General features: G+C 37.7%; 2 protein-coding genes across 5 annotated transcripts in view; both read left to right on the top strand.

Moving 5' to 3' along the window:
- LOC132392440 (uncharacterized) overlaps positions 1-19,914 on the top strand; it is a 490,427-nt gene that overhangs the window by 243,835 nt on the left and 226,678 nt on the right. The gene's annotated exons all lie outside the window — the stretch shown is intronic.
- The window catches only part of mgat5 (alpha-1,6-mannosylglycoprotein 6-beta-N-acetylglucosaminyltransferase), a 231,252-nt gene that overhangs the window by 205,491 nt on the left and 5,847 nt on the right, over positions 1-19,914 (top strand). For all 4 annotated transcript variants that reach the window (XM_059966266.1, XM_059966269.1, XM_059966268.1 and 1 more), the window contains 4 exons: positions 4,055-4,204; positions 4,886-5,032; positions 8,283-8,399; positions 14,401-14,475. In XM_059966266.1, coding sequence (XP_059822249.1) covers positions 4,055-4,204; positions 4,886-5,032; positions 8,283-8,399; positions 14,401-14,475 — 489 coding nt within the window. The remainder of the gene's footprint in view (positions 1-4,054; positions 4,205-4,885; positions 5,033-8,282; positions 8,400-14,400; positions 14,476-19,914) is intronic.

Genomic DNA, 19,914 nt, shown 5'->3' with positions numbered 1-19,914 from the left:
ATCTCAGATGTCCTGGAATGGAAATCATAATCTCAAGAACAAATATGGCAGAGATTGTACAGCTGAGAGATAGGTATCCTGTGATTCCTAAACTAAGAATAGAAGGAAAGGGTTTTACAAAAACTGAACAAGGAATTAGATTGGTTAAGGTATCCATTTATATTCCGTCAGAAACTTGAACCTAAATTATAATGACAATATTTTCAATAGATTTGAAATATTGATTTCACTTCTGCAAAGTAAATTTGATTGCTTGACACTCATTTGAAAAATGGCCACATATCTCATTTTTTGAGAGCTGGCACCAACTGAGACCCTGATGAAGGGTCTCGGCCCGAAACGTCAACAGTGCTTCTCCCTATAGATGCTGCCTGGCCTGCTGTGTTCCACCAGCATTTTGTGTGTGTTGCTTGAATCTCCAGCATCTGTAGATTTCCTCATGTTGACCTAAAATACAGCCAGTTTTCTCTTAAGTCTGTTCAAAGTAGATCTGAAAATTCTTGTGTCTTAGAGCTTGTTGTTTTAAATGTAGATTCACAACAGTAATGAATATAATGTTGGAAAATCACTGGTTTGTTTTCCATTCATTGTCTATTCCAAAATGTGTATGTCGGATCCAATTCAATTAACTGTTCTGAAAGTAATTAACTGAGTCCAATCAAACGAGCAGTGTAATCTTTAAAGTATTTCCACCCAGAAAGATTGCACATTTCAGAGGAATGGAATTAATTCATCCAAACATCAAACTGGAAAATTATCCAGAAGTTAAAATAAAATATCATCATCAAATATTTGTAAAATTTTCAGATGAAGCAAGAAAAAATACTTGATTGAAATATTAAATTTGCTAAAATAAGTTTTCTCTACATTTGTTTATTAAACATAAAACTAATTATCTTTACTGGATGGCATGAAGTGACAGGGTTTAAAAAGTACTTGTGAAGGTAAGAATATGAGCATATTGCAAAAGAATGCATGGCTGGATATTTTTTGATAGGATTCAGATATTACGACCATTGGGATTTTTTCTGAGGCAGAGTTGGTCTGTACAAGAGGGACATGTTAAACCTGAATTAGAGGGTGTCTAATATCCTGGCAGATGCATTTGCTAGGATGGGTTTAAACTAGACTGACAGTAGTTTGGAATTCCAAGCATCAAGAAGACAAATAGAGGCTGAGGATAATGCAGAAATCAGTGACAACAAGTTAAATAGGTGTGACAAGTAGGAGAATGGCATGGACTGAGGAAAACCCATTAGATTATATTGCATTTATTTCAATGCAGGAGATCTTGCAGTTAAGGTGGATGGACTTAAGGCTTGGATAGCTTTGTGGGACTGGGATGTTATAGGCATTATGGAACATGACTAAGGGAGAGACAGGATTGGCTTGATAATCAGGTCACAGTTACTTTGGCCAGGATAGAGGCAAGAAGAATTCATTAAGGGAAATATCACTGCAGTAGTCAGAGATGAAACTATTGAAGGATTATTCAGAGAGGTTTTATGTACAGAGCTGAGAATTAAGAAGGTCCTGTCCAAGAGAAGATAGGAGGCATTGGTCAAGTAGTGTCTCTAGGATTAGGTGACTCCCTTGAGAAGTATAGGGGATGCAGGAATGTACTCAAGAAGGCACTCAGGAGGGGAAAAAAGGGATGCATGAAATAATTTTGGCAGACCAGGTTAGGAAAATCCAAAGTGATTTTATATGTGTATTAAGAGAATAAGGACTATCAAAGACCAAAGCAGACAGTAGGAGATGGGTAGGGTTTCTTTTGTTTTTTACTTGAAGACTTTTGAACTTGAAAAATAGACAGGGATAGTCTGCATTATGGTAGAGATGTTGCTGGATGTCTTAAAAGGTATGAATGTAAACAAATCTGCAGGACCTGACCAGGTTTATCCAAGAACAGTGGTGGGGAGGTTGAAGAAGACATTTTGGGAGCTTTGGCTGAGATATTTGCATCATTGTTAGCCATAAGTGAGGTGCTAGTATAATGGTGGATAGGAAATGTGCCTTCATCACAGAGGGTGAAAATCCTGAGAACTACTACAGACTGGTAAGTCTAAAATCTATAGGTAGGTAAGTTGCTTGAGAGGATTCTGAAGGATAAGATGTGCATATTTCTGGAAAGACATGTTGATTGCAGTAGTCAGTATAGCTTTGTGCATGAGGGATCATGTCATACAAACGAGTTTTTTGATGAGGTGTCCAAGAAAGTTGAAGACAAAGCAGTTCCCAGTGAATGGCAGGACTTTGGGTAGTGTTGAGTACAACTACGTGGTTTATTGGAAATAAGTAACTGGTAAACAAACCACACTTAGTGTTCAGTTTTAGTTGCCCTACTATAAGAAAAATGTGATTAAACTGGAAAGAGTGCAGAGAAGATTTAGAAGGGTGCTGTGTGTACTTTAGTGACTGGATTACAGGCAATGACTGCACATGCTATGGTCATATTTCTTAGAGTGCAAGAAACTGAGAGGTAATCTGTGTAAAATCAGGAGGAGCAGAGATAAGTCAAGTGCACTCGGTCTCTTTCCCAGAGTCGAGCAATCAACAACTAGACGGTGTAAGTTTGAGATGAGAGGGGAGAGTGGCAATTTTTCTTTTACACCAAGTGGTATCTATTAAGTATCAGCTGCTAGAGTAAGTGGTTGAAAGAGCTAAAATATCAACTTTTAAACAACTTTTGGACAGGTACATGGATTGGAAAGGTTTAGAAGATTATAGGCTAAATGCTGGCAAATGCGACTTATGGCAAATGGTTGCCATTGACCAGTTGGGCTGATAGGTGTGTTTCCATGCTGTATGACTATTTGATGACATGAAGATCTGAACAGAAGCAGGCCTCTTTGTCCCTCAGCCATGATCGGCCTTGTAACTTTATAGTGGATATGGTTGTACCTGAACTCCACAATCCCATCTACCCTCAGTAACTTCTCACCCCATTGCATGTCAATGATCTGTCTATCTGTCCTTTATAAAACTCTAATTCTACCTTCCTTTAAGGAAGATAGTTTTAAAGATTCACACTCATGAAGGAGAGAAAGAATCTGTCTCATTTGTCTTCAGTTGGTGGCTTCTACCAAACTTTTAGCAAGACAGTGGTGAACCTGTGGAATTTTTTGCCACATGTAGCTGTGGAGACCAAGTTTTCTCTATTTAAGACAGAGATTGAAAGATTCTTGATTGTTCAGGCCATGAAGGGATATGGGGAGAAGGCAGGAGATTTCGGCTGAGAGGAAAACTGAATCAACCATGGTGAAATGGCAGAGCAGACTTGATGGGCCAAAATGGCCTAATTTTGCTCCTATATTGAATGATGCTATGGTCTAAACCCTGTCATTTACTCCCTGGATCTTGTTTTTCAATTGGTCTCTCTCTACTAAACCCCAGTAGGTACAAAATTAACCAATCCTTTCCTTGTTAGCAACTTTCCCGTTCCAGGTGAACTGCTTCAAAGGCATTAGCACTGTTGCTGAATAAAGTGACTAGTACTGTACACAATACCGTTAATGTGATCTCACCATTGTCCTAAATAACTGAAAGGTAACTTCTCTATTTTTGAATTCCTTTCTCACGGAAAGTATTATATTCTTAGATTTTCCATTTACCAGCCGTACCTGTGTTCTGCCCTGTTGCACTACGACATCCTCTTTTATCGTGATGGCTAGATCCCTTTTCCTTTGTAACATGTTCCTTTAAATAAGTTATGCCTGATTTGGATGAATTATAGCTATGTGAGATAAAAATTAACATTTACAAACTTAAAGTGTGAAACTTCATGCCATGGACTAGACATTCCTTTGAAATAGATTTTTAAGTTTGATCTAAATATCAAATATATCGAATGGCAAATTGGATATGTCTCCAGTATAATGTTTGGTGTTGAGCATAATGGAGCTGCTTACCCTTGTTACAGCAAGTTCTCCAGCAGGAGTAAAAATTCAGTCTGTAGTTTAGCAAGACTTGTTACTTTCTGAATGATGTTTCCTAATTTATTTTATCTGCCAATGTAAAATAAGCTAATTATTTTTCATCTGGTTGCTTGCAGGATAAAAGATCTTACTTGGATATAATTCACACATACACAAAAGTCCATGGCACAGTTCATGGAAGTAGCACAGTCCACATTCCTAATTACGTGAAAAACCATGGAATTCTCAGTGGGCATGACCTTCAGCTTCTTCTACGAGAAACTAAGGTGCAAAATATGATGCTTTATGTGTAGCTGACATTTGGATTTGGCAAAGCATTTCTCAAATATGCGTAATGCAACATTAAGGCTTAATATCCAAATGATCTACTGCTTCTGCTGTTGTATATTAAATTCTAGCTGTTCTGCATAGGTTAAAAATATAATATAGAATATAGATAAAGAAGATGGTTAATCTGAGCCCACTTGGATTTTTTGCCAGTAAATCAGCGTTCACTATCTTTCTGCACCATCTTGCAGTGTGTCTCCTCACTTAAACAACTGACCTTCTGAATTTATTGACATAATGGTTATAACAAAAATTTGCAGATGAGTGAAAATGTCTGTCTTGATCTGCTGCCATCTTGTTTCTCATCATTTACCCTGCCCAGAATGTAATAATAATGTAGTTCTTATTACTAAGTTACATGTTAAGTTGTTCTCCCTCTTTTACATCCAACAGCCCCCTTAAATGAACTATAAATATTTGATGCTCTGTTTATTCCAGGTTTATTTTTGCTGTGGTAGGATTCTAGCTTTGTGGCCGAGTGTTTCAGTAGTCCAGTAACTAAACCTCTGTAGTAGTGTATAAATTTCTTTTGACATTTATTCGTGATAATGTGTTTCTCTGAAACTTCACAAAACAGGAACTTTAATGAAAATATTTAACATCTTATGGTCTTTTTACAGTTATTTGTTGGTCTTGGTTTTCCATATGAAGGACCAGCTCCTTTGGAAGCCATTGCAAATGGATGTGCATTCCTAAATCCACGCTTCAATCCACCTAAAAGCAGTAAAAACACTGAATTTTTCAAAGGAAAGCCAACTCTGAGAGAGGTGAGCTTATCTTGAGATTTGGAAGTTAGGGAGAAAAACAACTTTGGGATATTGGAGGAAGCCTGTGTTCTTGTAATTGTTCTATAAAGGCAGCAGTTACTTATTTACATGGCCTTGGCATATAATTTAAGTATTCAAAAATGGTCCAAACATTGGTGTCAACTCAATGAAATCAAAAGCCCTTGTTGTTATTCCAGTGCAAGTGCCACTCCAACGAATGAAGTAACAGAAATTTAGGTTGATTTTGCAAAAATGCCATCTTGCTGGCCGACTCTCCATTGATGCATACATAAATACAAATTAAGAACAGTAGGTCACCCTAATACCCAATCTGATTATAACTTTGCCTCTACTTTCCCTTATACCAGTCTTAATCCTTCAGCCCAATGATAAATGAGTGTTTATTTGCCTGTCCCATTATACTGCTGTCATTGTCCTTTGGGGAGCAGAGTTCTAAAGAATCTTAACGTTCTGAGAGGAAATATTTTCACCTCATTTTTATGCAAAAGGGATTGAATCTATTGTTAAACAGTTGACTGCCCAATTCTAAGATTTCTTGAAGAGATATTTTCCTCTCTCTCTATCCACGTGTCAAGACCCTGTTTTAGCTTACTTCCCTAAACTTCAGTAGTTAGAAGCCTGATCTGTTCAGCCTTACAAGACAAAATACCATTTCCAGGATTCAGTCTTGTAAATGTTCACTGAATTGCTTCCAATAAACTAATACCCTTCCATAAATAGGGAGACCAGTACTGTGTGCAGTACTTTTGATGTGTTTGTTCTCACCTACTGCCTTTACAGATTAAGCAAATACTTTCATATTTGATTTCTTTCTTGATAAATGATATCATTGTTGTTGGCTTTCCTAATTACTTGCTGTTTTAATAGACAATAGACAATAGGTGCAGAAGTAGACCATTCGGCCCCTCGAGTCTGCACCGCCATTCTGAGATCATGGCTGATCATTCACTATCAATACCCAGTCCCTGCCTTGTCCCCATATCCCTTGATTCCCCTATCCATCAGATATCTATCCAGCTCCTTCTTGAAAGCATCCAGAGAATTGGCCTCCACCGTCTTCCGAGGCAGTGCATTCCACACCTCCACAACTCTCTGGGAGAAGAAGCTCTTCCTCAACTCTGTTTTAAATAACTGACCTCTTATTCTCAATCCATGCCCTCTGGTACTGGACTCTCCCAACATCTGGAACATATTTCCTGCCTCAATCCTATCAAATCCTTTAATTATCTTAAACATTTCAATCAGATCCCCTCTCAATCTCCTCAATTCCAGCGTGTACAAGCCCAATCTCTCCAATCTCTCTGCGTAAGACAGCCCTGCCATCCCAGGAATCAACCTAGTGAATCTACGCTGCACTTCCTCAATTGCCAGAATGTCCTTCCTTAAACCTGGAGACCAAAACTGTACACAATATTCCAGGTGTGGTCTCACCAGGGCCCTGTACAAATGCAAAAGGACATCCTTGCTCTTGTATTCAATTCCCCTTGTAACAAAGGCCAGCATTCCATTTGCCCTCTTCACTGCCTGTTGCACTTGCTCATTCACCTTCATTGACTGGTGAACTAGGACTCCTAGGTCTCTTTGCATTTCTCCCTTACCTAACTCTACACCGTTCAGACAATACTCTGCCCTCTTGTTCCTGCTTCCAAAGTGGATAACTTCGCATTTATTCACATTGAATGACATCTGCCAAGTATCTGCCCACTCACCCAGCCTATCCAAGTCTCCCTGTATTCTCCTAATGTCCTCTTCGCATGTCACACTGCCACCCAGTTTAGTATCGTAAGTGCTTAAAGTTTTAAGCACTTACCTTTTGAGAATCGTCCTATGTTACCCAGATTTCTAATACCTCAGTGCTGTGCAAAATCTCAGTAGATAAGGTTCTTTTAATTTTTCTTGCCAAAAGAGGAAATATTACATATTCCAGCATTGTTCTATTTGTCAGATCTTTACCTGCTCACTTATTCTCTCATGACTTCCTTGGATCCTAATTATAACTTATTTTCCTGCACCTTTGTGTTATCAAAAAACATCCTATGAAGTTGCAGTGCTTTCACTGTATGTACAAAGCAAAGTCAAGACCAAAAATTATGTCAAGACTAAATACCTTTTCAATGATGTAGTTGTCTTAGGTTTTAATTGCTGGAGATTTTCTGCATTGGATTTGGAGGGGGAGAAAAATCTTTTCAGCATGAAAAAAAAGAACCTTTTCCAGGTCATCTGTGTATGTTCTGCTTTACAGTATCATTTTCTGAGTTTGATTTGATGTTGTCTTTGCCTTTCTAAATTAAATTTCCTTGTGTGTACCATGTGGTGTTAATTTCAGAGTACTTAAGCATGATTGGTTATAAAGATAAAATGCTGGTGGAACGCAGCAGGTCAGGCAGTATCTATAGGGAGAAGCACTGTCGACATTTTGGGCCGAGACCCTTCATCCTGAGTGTCGACAGTGCTTCTCCCTATAGATGCTGCTTGACCTGCTGCGTTCCACCAGCATTTTGTGTGTGTTGCTTGAATTTCCAGCATCTGCAGATTTCCTCGTGTTTGGTTATAAAGATGTTCAGTTACTTGTCCAGTTCTCTCTGGTACCTGATTTTTTTTGTAGAGGCCCAGGGCCACTTCTGCAGGACATAATACCAAGTAGGAAAGAACACAAAATACGAACAGGGCTAAGTTATTCAGCCCCAGCTCCTTCTGTGCCATTCCTCCATAACCTTTAATTCCTCAATCTTTCTATATTTATCTTTTCTCCTTAAATGTATTTAATGGTCTTGGTTTGACCATCCTTGGGGTGTCACCACCCTCCAAGAGAAAGGACAAGAAGAAGAAGGGGTCAGTTGGTTAATGTCATCAACATTTATTAACTATTTCACTGTAAAGTTTAGGGCTCTTGCTCACCTCTAGCAGATCTAACAATTTATCTTTGAAATTAAAAACTTTTTAGGCTAAAGTTATTGGTTTAGTTTGATAGCTTTTTCTATACTGCTTGTAGTCGTAGAACATATTTGTAATTGGAGATTGTATTCCCCTTTTAAATATGCAATTTCTTATTTTAAATCTGTATTTTGACTAAAAGTTTCCTTAATATGTAGCATAGTAACAAATATTGTTTAATATAGTTTCTCCTGAAGCACTATGGGAATTGTCCTAAATTCTAAAGCTACGATGTGATGTATATTGTAATTAATTCTGCAGTTGCTTTGAAAATTAGTCTAACTTCTTCTTGCAGTTGACTTCACAACATCCATATGCAGAAGTATATATTGGGAAACCTCATGTGTGGACTGTTAACATTGATGATCCTGTAGAGGTTGAGCAAGCCGTGAAGGCTATTCTTAATCAGAAGGTAAGTTCACTATGAAATATAAACCAGAATAAGTAATGTATTTGGTGCTTATTTGAGAATGATGAGACAGGGTAAGAAAACCATTATTTTATGATGCTTCTTAAAAATAGTTAAAACTGGGCAATTGCACAAACTGGTCTATACTGGAATCTGGAAAAACTGTTGTGCAAGGAGGCATTAAGCAGAATATGTCTTTGCTTTTTAGGATTTAGAGGTAATGTCATTGAAGCATACAGAACACTGATAGACATTATGAGGAAATATGCTTAATAATACTTTCCCGCAGCCAGGTCATGAGTCTGTCTCAAAATAAGTTGTCATCCATTCAAGAAAAAATTCTTGAACCTACAGTAGAATTTTGCAACTCGTTGGAATGCTCTGTTCAGGAGGACTAGGAAGTCACAGGTCCTAAGTAAAGTATGTTCAAGACCTTCAACAAATTGTTGGGTTTCAGACTTGGTGACATTAAAGGAAAGTACACTAAGACAAAAGGTGCTGTAGGCTTTGCTATTGAATGGTGAATGATGAAGGCATTTGTGCCATTGTGCTGTCATCCTAATGTCTAGTGAAGTGGAAGACAGGAACACTGATTAAATATTTGAAAGCTATCAGCCAAAATAAATGCCTTGTTGGATAGAGATTATTTCAACAAATATAAGATTTGAAGAGCACATAGTGTCCTCAAAGGGACATACAGTCAGTGACCAGCTTATTAAGTACAGGAGATATCTAATAAAATGGCCACTGAGTATACATGTGCTAGGTTGGCAACTGGAGCACAATATGGGAAATTGCCAATTAAATGGTGTGAGTTTGCAGAGCTCTAAGATACAGATGGATCCTGGTGTCCTAGTGCATGATTCACCAAAGGGTCCTCGACTAACACAGTCAGTAATTACAAGAGTTGCCGGAATGTTATTTATTGTAGGAGAACTTGAACACAAAAGGGGGGAGATGTTTGTTGACAGGGCACTGAGACTTGTAAAAGTGCCACATAGATTAAATTAAAAGCCCATGGGGTTGTTGGAAGCATGACGGAATGAGTTGTCTTATTGAAAACAGTTGAAATAAATAGGTCCTTTTTGGACTGGATCAGTTCTTGGCCTACAATTGACTCAATGCATTAGTGATCTGGAGGAAGGAACATTATATATGGTTTGGAAATTTGCCTATGATGCAAAATATTTAGAAGGGGATGTTTTGGCAAGGATACAGTGACTCTGCAAAAGGATACAGTTAGTGTTAGTATAGACAGGCAGACAGATTTTAATGTGGTGTCATAATGTCATACACTTAAGAGAAATCGAGGCATTATGATCTAAATGCAGAGTGACTATGAGTGGATGAAGTACAAAGGGATCTAGGTGTTAAGGTGGCATAAATTGCCAAAGAAAAACGGGAAAATAGACAGGTCCATCAAATACTTAAGGAGGGACTGCAAAGTGGTTGGAGATTTTGTTACAATTGCAAAGGGTGTGAGGCATCACCTGGAAGATATGGCAGTTAAGAGCACAATACAATATAAGGGTCATTATAAACTGAGTTATGTGGAAACAGCTTTTCATAAATGGTGGTGAATCTATGAAATTCGCTGTCTCTGCAAGTAGTGGAAGCTAGATTATTTAAAGTCGATAAATACAGTATTTGGTAAATGATAAGACCATAAAACATAGGAGCAAAATTCGGCTATTTAGCCTGTTGAGCCTGCTCTGCCAATCCATCCCGGATCCCACTCAACCCCGTACACCTGCCTTCTTGCTATTTGATGCCCTGACTGATCAATGGACTTGGCCTCTACCGTAGTCTGTGGCAGCGCATTCCCCAGATCAACTGCTCTCTGGCTAATAAAATTCCACGTTACTTCTGCTCTAAAAGGTCACCCCTCAATTTTTTTGCTCTGTCCTTCAGTTCTGGATAACCCCACAATAGAAAACATCATCTCCACATCCACCCTATCTAATCCTTTCAACATTCATTAGGTTTCAATAAGATTACACCCCCCCCCCCCACATTCTTCTAAATTCCAGTGAGTACAGGTGCAAAGCTGCCAAACAATCCTCATATGTTAACCCCTTCATTCCTCATAAACTTTCTCTGGACTCTTTCCAATGACAACACATCCTTTCTGAGATAAGGAGCCCAAAACTGTTGACAATACTCAGCAAGTACAGCCTGATTAGTGTCTTATAAAGCCTCGGCATTATCTCCTTGCTTTTATATTCTTTTCCCCTTGAAATGAATGGCAACATTGTATTTGCCTTCTTTACCACAGACTCAATCTGTGAATTAATCATCTGGGAGCTTGTACGAGGAATCTTAAATTCCTTTGTGCTTCTGATGTTTGAATTTTCCCCCCATTTAGATAATAGTCCATACCATTGTTCCTTTTACCAAAATGCACGATCATACATTTCCTAACACTCTATTCCACCTGCCACTTTTTTGCCCATTCTTCCAATTTGTCTAGCTCCTTCTACATTCGCATTGCTTCCTCAGAACTACCTACCACTCCACCTATCTTAAAGTCAGGTTGGAGGAACAGCACCTTATATTCCATCTGGGTAACCTCCAACCTGATAGGATGAACATCGATTTCTCAAATTTCTGGTAATGCCCCCCACTCCCCTTTCACTATTCCCTATCTCCTTTTCCCTCTTTCACCTTATCTCCTTACCTACCCATTGCCTCTCTCAGGTGCTTCTCCCCCCTTTTCTTCCATGGCCTTCTGTCCTCTCCTATTAGATTTCCCCTTCTCCAGCCCTGTATCTTTCACCAATCAACTTCCCAGATCTTTACTTCATCCCTTCCCCTCTTGGTTTCACCTATCATAAGGCTATAAGATATAGGAGCAGGAGTAGGCCATTTGGCCCATCAATTCTGCTCCATCACTCAATCATGACTGATTCAATTCTTCCAGTCATCCCAATTCCCCTGCTTTCTCCCCATACCCTTTGATGCCCTGGCCTGCTGAGTTCCTCCAGGATTTTGTGTACATTGCTTGGATTTCCTGCATCTGTAGATTTTCTGTTGCTTGGAACAAGATCATCCAGCTTATTTCTCACATTCTGTGCCTTAAGATATAACAGTTGGAAATACTGTGACCTCATTGAAATCTTTTCAAATAGTGGAAGGCCTTGATAGAGTGAATGTTTCCTATGGTGGGAGAGTCTAAGACCAGAGGACACAGGCTCAGAATAGAGTGGTGTATTTTTAGAACGGAGATGAGGAGGAATTTCTTTAGCCAGAGAGTGGTGAACCTGTGGAATTCTTTGCCACAAGCAGCTGTGGTGGTCACATCTTTATGAATATTTATAGCAGAGGTTAATAGATTCTTGATAGGGGTTAAGAGGAAAATTGGATCAGCCATGATGAAATGGTGGAGCAGACTCAATGGGTCAAAGTGCCCTAATTCTGCTCCTCTATCTTATGGTTATTGGACCTATGTAAGAATGGATTTCTCTTTGAAAGTTTATGTTACTGGACCTACCAAATGTTACATTATTGGACCTATGTAAAATTACATAATTAGACCTAAGTAAGAGTGGAATTTTTTTGTTGTTTGAATTTTTATCTTTAGGCAGAGTGTAAGAACTTAATTTTATCTCTTATTTGTAAGATATTATATTATAAGATATAGTAAGATATTATATTAAACAATATTATCATGTGATTGAAGAATTACTTGCATTTCAAATAATTTGGGATCCTTTGTCATGTTGTGACTGGGGTGCTACTTCAATCATTGAAAATTATTTTGTACGTACCAACTGCGGGCATAATATCAATAAGAAGAGCAGGGATATTGCTCCAAGATCAGATTATACAAAGCTTGTAATGTTCACTGTTTCATATCGCTGTGAAGAGTGGCCTTTGAAAACTCAAATGAAGAACATTTAGAAATATTTGGAATGAAATGCTTTTATGTTATCCTGTGTAGAAAGCAATTGAGTTTGTATCAGTATAATCTAGCTCTACAGCTACAGAAACCCATGAAAGAGAAAAAAATGTTAGCTTTTCAGCCATAGATTTCTCTTGTGCAGAAAGAGGCCCTGTAGCCCACCATGTTTGTGCCACCCACTGTAATTACCAACACAGACTCATTTTACCTCCATAGTCTTCTGTGCTTTGGCTATTCAAGTAGTTGTCCATATGGAAGTACCCAAATGCTGTGAGAGTAGCACAGGTCAACCTTGGTCTCCTCTCCAACTGGAGATCCCCATTTTCTCCTTATAACCATAAAACTCCAAATCCAGGTAGCATCCTGTTAAATCTCCTCTGCAGTCTCTCCAACACAATCATGTATTTGGGTGTGGTGATTGTTAATGTAAACAACTCATTTCATTGTATGTTTTGATGTACATGTAATTGGCCAAACCAATCTTTTATACAACTGTAGCATGAAATTTTAACTTGTACAATCCTCGCCAAGGCTGACAAAAGCAAGCATCTCATATGCCTTATGAACTTTGCTGTTCAAGGCCATTTTCATCCTCTCAATATTCCTACCTACTTCAAAAGAGCAGTAATCAAATTGGTGCCCAAGAAGAGCAGGGTGAGCTGCCTCAATGATTTGTCAGCTGGAAGCACACACATCTGCTGTAATGAAGGACTGAGTAGTTGGTTATGGTTCAAATTAATTCCTGCCTCAGTAGGGACCTGGTCCTGCTGTTGCAACAGGTCTGCAGCAGACCCGATCTCAGTGGCTCTCCACTCTACTTTGGAGCACCTAGATAACAGCAAAACATATATCAGGCTGTTGTTTATTGGTCACAGCTCGATGTTCAACATCTTGCCTTCAGTATTATTCACCAAGTTTCAAAACATATCCCTCTTTACCTCTTGCTACTGGATCCTCTCTGTTTTCATCTATGATAACATACCCCCTTTCTGACAATATGGGCAAAACTTTGAAGATGTATGCTTAGCCCACTACTCTACTCTCTCCACATTCTCGACTGTGTGGATAAGCATATCACAAATGGCATTTATAAATTTGCAGATGATATCACTGTTATTGGTAAAATCTCAAATAGCAATGTGGAAGATATAAAGAGTGAGATAGATCACCTGGTTGAGTGGTGTCTCAACAACAACCATGACGCAGTGTCAGCAAGACCAAGAAATTGATCGTGGACTTAAGGGAAGGGAAGAATTAAGGATACATCAGTGTTCATTGAAGGATTAGTGTTGGAAAGAGTGAGCTAGGTATTAGCATCTCCGAAAATCTTTCCTTTGCCCAGCACATTGATGTAATCATGAAGAAGGCACACCAGTGACTACTTCATTAGAAACTTCAGCAGATTTGGTATCTCACCAGAAGAGTTTTCCATAAATTTATGGTGGAGAGCATTATGACTAGTTGCATCACAGCCTGGTATGGAGTCTCCAAAGCCAAGGCTGAAAACTAGGCCAACTCCACCAATGGCACAACTGAGGACATCTTCAAAGAGAGGTGCTATCCATCGTCAAGGATTCTCACTATCTGGGACATGCCCTATTTTCATTACTTCTGTCAGGGAGGAAATACAGGAGCCTATAAAGTACTTTAGGTTGTGAAAAGTATCATCCATTTAACATATTCTGCAGATACCAGAAATTTGCTCTTGTGGGTAAGTAATATAAAGGATTATTGAGCTTTGTGCTGATAAGAAGCTTAGCTCCTATATAGTGAAATACAGATTAAGGGACAAATTTGGTGATAATAAGAGACCAATGCCGATCAACTTCCTTGAGGATTATGAAATAAAGACCAATCCTTTCAGCTTGGATTTCTTTAGCAGACGAAATAATGAGTCTGTCAAGCCTCTGAATATAGTTCCAATGAAGAGCCTCTACTGAATCGTCTGAGATTTCCAATATTTCATATTACTATGGTACACATTCCAATAATTCTAATGTTTCAGATGTGATGGAAGCCTAGCATTGAAGCATTATTTGTTTACCTTTGAAATGATCTACTTGCACTTGATAGTTGATTCAGCTATATTTTTATTTTTAATAGATTGAGCCATATTTGCCCTACGAATTTAACTGTGAAGGAATGTTGCAGAGAGTCAGTGCTTTTATTGAAAATCAGGTAATTCTGTTTTTATTGTCCATTCATGTGCATTCAAGTATTACTTTCAGGAGAATTCCCAAAAAAATCATTTTTTATCATGTCATTATTTTTGTTTGAGTTTAAAAACAGTTACTCTAAAATTTTAACCAGTAACAGAACAATGATTAAGATAATGGTAGTTATTGTTAGTTTAATGGAATTAATACATGAAAACAATATGCTGTTATTAATTTGTGATATATTGAAAACTAATTTCTGAAACTTTAACTATGTAGAAATAAAGTTCCTATTTATTACTGCTTCTACTTCAAAACAAGACTGGTTTTGGTTCAACCAGCTGAATAATACCTATTTTCCAGGATGTAATTTATTGATTGGATAGTAAACCTTTGTTGGCAGATATGCTTTCTACTTTCTAGTTTGAATTTCCAGTCCAATTAATGCCCATCTTAAAAGTCAAGTAAAAGCAATGATTTTTAACATTTCATTTTAGACCAATTTTTTTTAAAGCAATTGTATTTCAAGGTTTTGACTGTAGTTCACAGAATTTTTAAGTTCGCACTATAAGATTTACATTCTTAATTCCCCTTTATATGGTACAGAACCATTTTAATTATAAATGTAAGGGGACAGCAATGGATTGAGGGGCTTTCTACCCATCATTAACCTCCTAGCTCTTTTTCTCAATATATTTTTTATTCATACAGTATTGTTTTGCAAGAATAACATTCAATGCCATTTCCTAATTGTCCCTGAACACCATTTCAGAGGCTAGTTTAAATAGGAACAGGTTTCTAAAAGGACACTGATGAATCAGGTGGGTCTTTAATATTCTAGTGGTTACTGATTACTAGATAGATTGACTATCTAGTTACTGATAGTCAATTAAATAAATTCTTGAATAAAAATGAGCTTGCATTCCCTAGATGATGAATGCATCTATCTCACCACCTTTTGTTCAGGATTCAGGAAATCAGGACCTGTAATGGGACCACACTGACCTTGTTGTTGCCATATTAAAAGATTTTGTAGAGAAAAATATAATAGTACATCAAATCTACCCTTTAACATTTTGTCATGACCCATTCATTTCCAATCCAAGTTGTCTCTTTATCTCTGACTTTAAGGTTTAGACTTAAATTTCTTTTGCCATGAGCTCTTTTCTTTCTGATGCTGGGCTGACATTGTTTATTACATTATAGTCCTCTAATATATTTAAATACAGTACACATGGAGAAAAATTGATCACTGTTGAATACCCAAGGAAATCTGCAGATGCTGGAAATTCAAACAACACACACAAAATGCTGGTGGAACACAGCAGGCCAGGCAGCATCTATAAGGAGAAGCACTGTCAACGTTTCGGGCCGAGACCCTTCGTCAGGACTAACTGAAAGGAAAGATACTAAGAGATTTGAAAGTAGTGGGGGGAGGGGGAAATGCTGAATGATAGGAGAAGACCGGAGGGGGTGGGATGAAGCTAAGAGCTGGAAAGGTGATTGGCGAAAGTGAGACAGAGCTGGAGAAGAAAAAGGATCATGGGACAGGAAGCCTTGGGAGAAAGAAAGGGGGAGTGGGGGAGCACCAGAGGGAGATGGAGAACAGGCAGAGTGATGGGCAGAGAAACAGAAAAAAAAACAAACAACTAAATAAGTCAGGGATGGGATAAGAAGTGGAGGAGGGGCATTAACAGAAGTTAGAGAAGCCAATGTTCATGCCATCATGTTGGAGGCTACCCAGCCTGTATATGAGGTGTTGTTCCTCCAACCTGAGTTTAGATTCATTTTGACAGCAGAAGAGGCCATGGGTAGACATATGGGAATGGGACATGGAATTAAAATGTGTGGCCACTGAGAGATCCTGCTTTCTCTGGCGGACCGAGCGTAGGTGTTAAGCGAAACGGTCTCCCAGTCTGCATTGGGTCTCACCAATATATATACGGCCACACTGGGAGCACCGGACGCAGTATACCACACCAGCCGACTCACAGGTGAAGTGTCGCCTCACCTGGAAGGACTGTCTGGGGCCCTGAATGGTGGTGAGGGAGGACGTGTATGGGCAGGTGTAGCACTTGTTCCGCTTACAAGGATAAGTGCCAGGAGGGAGAACAGTGGGGAAGGGATTGGGGGGGGGGGGGGAGACGAGTGGACAAGGGAGTCACGTAGGGAGCTTGCTCCTGCCCCACCAAACTCATTTCTGCATACCTTGACATTGTCTTATCCCCCCCTTGTTTAATCACTTCTCACGCTTTGAATTTTTTCAATGACTTTAAGTTTCCTGGCCCCCATTTCCTTATTTTCACCATGGACATTCAGTCCCTATAGACCTCCATCCCCCACCTAGACGGTCTCAAAGCTCTTCACTTCTTTTTCGATTCCAGACCTAACCAATTCCCCTCTACCACCACTCTCCTCCGTCTAGCAGAATAAGTTCTTACTCTCAATAATTTCTCCTTTGGCTCCTCCCACTTCCTCCAAACTAAGGGTGTAGCCATGGGCACCCGCAAGGTTCCCAGTTATGCCTGCCTTTTTTTTTGGCTTTGTGGAACAGTCCATGTTCCAAGTCTATACGGGTATCCGTCCCCCTCTTTTCCTTCGCTACATCGACGACTGCATTGGCGCTGCCTGCTGCACAAATGCTGAGCTCGTTGACTTCATTAACTTTGCCTCCAACTTTCACCTTGCCCTCAAATTTACCTGGTCCATTCCTTTTTTTTATATTAAACTTTTTTTTATTGAGTTTTCAAATAATTACAGAAATAAAAGAAAATATATGAGAAAAAAAAATATATATATACCCTACCCCCCTACCCCCAAACATCCCTATATAAAAAAGAAAGAAAGAAAGAGTGCCTGGATATCAGAAGATCCCCACATGCTCCATGGAGTTCGTAATAATTTTAGTATATATATTTATTTATTTCCCCAAATAACCAATTATTTCATCTTCGGAGCACCTATATATTTAATCCTGTCTTTTGTAAATAAGGGCGCCAAATTTTCAAAAATGTTTCATATTTATCTCTTAAATTGTAAGTAATTTTTTCAAGTGGAATACAGCCATAAATTTCCTTCTTCCGACAATCTATACTTAAGTATGTATCCGATTTCCAAGTAACTGCAATAACCCTTTTGGCTACTGCCAATGCAATTTTTATAAATTCTTTCTGATATTTATTCAATTTGGTTTTCAGTTTTATCCCTTCAATATCGCCTAATAAAAATAATATTGGATTATGTGGAAGTTGTGTTCCAATAAAACTCTTAAATTTGTCCAAAAAGGTTGAATTTTAGAACACGACCAAGTAGAATGTAAAAAAGTACCAATGTCTTGTTTACATCGGAAACACTGATTGGATAAATTTGGGTTTAATTTATTTATTTTTTGTGGTGTAATATATAATTGATGTAAAAAATTATATTTCACTAATCTTAACCAGACATTTATTGTATTTGTCATACTATCAAGACATAGTCTTGACCAATTTGTTTCCACAATTTTAATATTCAAGTCACTTTCCCATTTTTGTCTTGACTTATGGACTCCTTGTTTAATTGCCTGTTTTTGAATCATTATACATATAAGAAATGAATTTTTCAATCTTTCCTTTTTGAATTAAAGTTTCTATTTCATTAGATTTCAGCAATAACATTGTTTGACCTAATTTTTCTCTTAAATAAGCTCTTAGTTGGAAGTAACAAAAAGAGTATTGTTTGATACTTTATATTTATTCTTTAATTGATCAAATGACATTAATATACCTCCTTCAAAACAATTCCCTATATATCTAATCCCTTTTTGAAACCAATTATATAAAAGTTGATTATCCATTGTAAAAGGAATAAGTCTATTTTGAATTAAAGATCTCTTTGCTAATAAGGATGTCTTTATCTCATCGTCAACATTTATCTTATTCCATAAGTCAATCAAATGTTTTAATATAGGAGATTCTTTCTTTTCCCGTATCCATTTAGATTCCCATTTATATATAAAATCTTCTGGTGTATTTTCTCCTATTTTATATAGTTCTATTCTAATCCATGCCGGTTTATCTTTCTCAAAAAAAGATGCAATAAATCTTAAGTTGGTTTGCTTTATAATAATTCTTAAGATTTGGAAATTGTAACCCTCCTAGATCAAATTTCCATGTTAACATTATTTTTAATTATGTTACTCCAAGCTATAATAATACCTAATCTTTCAACTTTCGTGGTATCTTGGGAAATCTTTTTAAAATTCTCCATGTTGCTATGTGTGTTCCCACCAATCATCCAGGCAGAAAGATAGAAGAAAAATAGAGTATAAAGAAAAAAACAAAATACCCCCCTACTAATGTTGTGAAAAAAAAAGGAACACAACATTACCCACTTCTGTTGTACGGGTCATGGCAATTGCCATGATTACACACGTGAATCCCGCAGTAACCGATCCAAAGCTCCCCAGCCCCCCCCCCCCCGCAACATAGAAAAGTATATATATAAGAAGAAAAAAAATACTATTCTCAATTATTATTTCTGAAATTTTGCTTTTCTCCCCTGTATCATCTTTAAATGTCCATCACTTCCATTTACTGTCTCTATCTTCATCTTTAATCCATCACGCTTGAAAGTCTCTATGTATAATTAGCGAATAGATGGAAGTTTTTGTGCGAACTCCTCCGCTTCTCGATAATCGTTAAAAAATCTTCTTTTTCCCTCCTCCAAAAAAATTATCAGCGTTGCTGGGTGACGTATTATAAATTTATAACCCTTTTCCCATAAGACATTTTTCGTTGGGTTAAGTTCCTTCTTTCTCTTCAAAAAGTTATAACATATCAGGATAAAAAAGAACTGCCTTCCCTGCTATCATCAGCGGCCCGTTTCTCTTTTTGGCACGTTGGGCAGCTGCCTTCAGGATCTTTGCTTTGTCTTGGTATCTTAAGCATCTTATCAAAATTGATCGTGGATTTTGATCAGCTTGAGATCTTGGCCTTAAGGCTCTATGAGCCCTTTCGATCTCAATTAGAGTATCTTTTTCATTTCCAATCTTTCAGGGATCCATTTTTGAAAAAAAATTATTGGATCTTCTCCTTCTACATCTTCTTTAAGTACAACAATTTTAATATTGTTTCGTCTACTAAAATTTTCAAGCTTATCAATTTTTTCCATAAATTGTTTTCTTTCTGATGTCCAGGCAGTAGTATCATTTTCCATTTTATTCATTCTTTCAACTATGTCTTCCATTGTAGATTCCAAATCTATAATTCTCTTTTCCATTTTTCCTGTCTTTTTGTCATTTTATCAAACATCATCTCCATATTTGTCATTTTTCTTTTGATTAGTTTTAATGCATTTAATTTTTCTAATTTATGCATTATTTGCATCAAAGTCTTTTCCATATTTCCAGAAAGACTTTTGTCTCTATCTTTGTCTGATTTTTCCAGAGAATCTGACTCTCTCTCAGATTCACTTTCACTTT

Source organism: Hypanus sabinus, chromosome 4, assembly GCF_030144855.1.
Source record: "Hypanus sabinus isolate sHypSab1 chromosome 4, sHypSab1.hap1, whole genome shotgun sequence".
Classification (NCBI taxonomy): Eukaryota; Metazoa; Chordata; class Chondrichthyes; order Myliobatiformes; family Dasyatidae; genus Hypanus; species Hypanus sabinus.
This window is presented reverse-complemented; position numbering and strand designations above follow the sequence as displayed.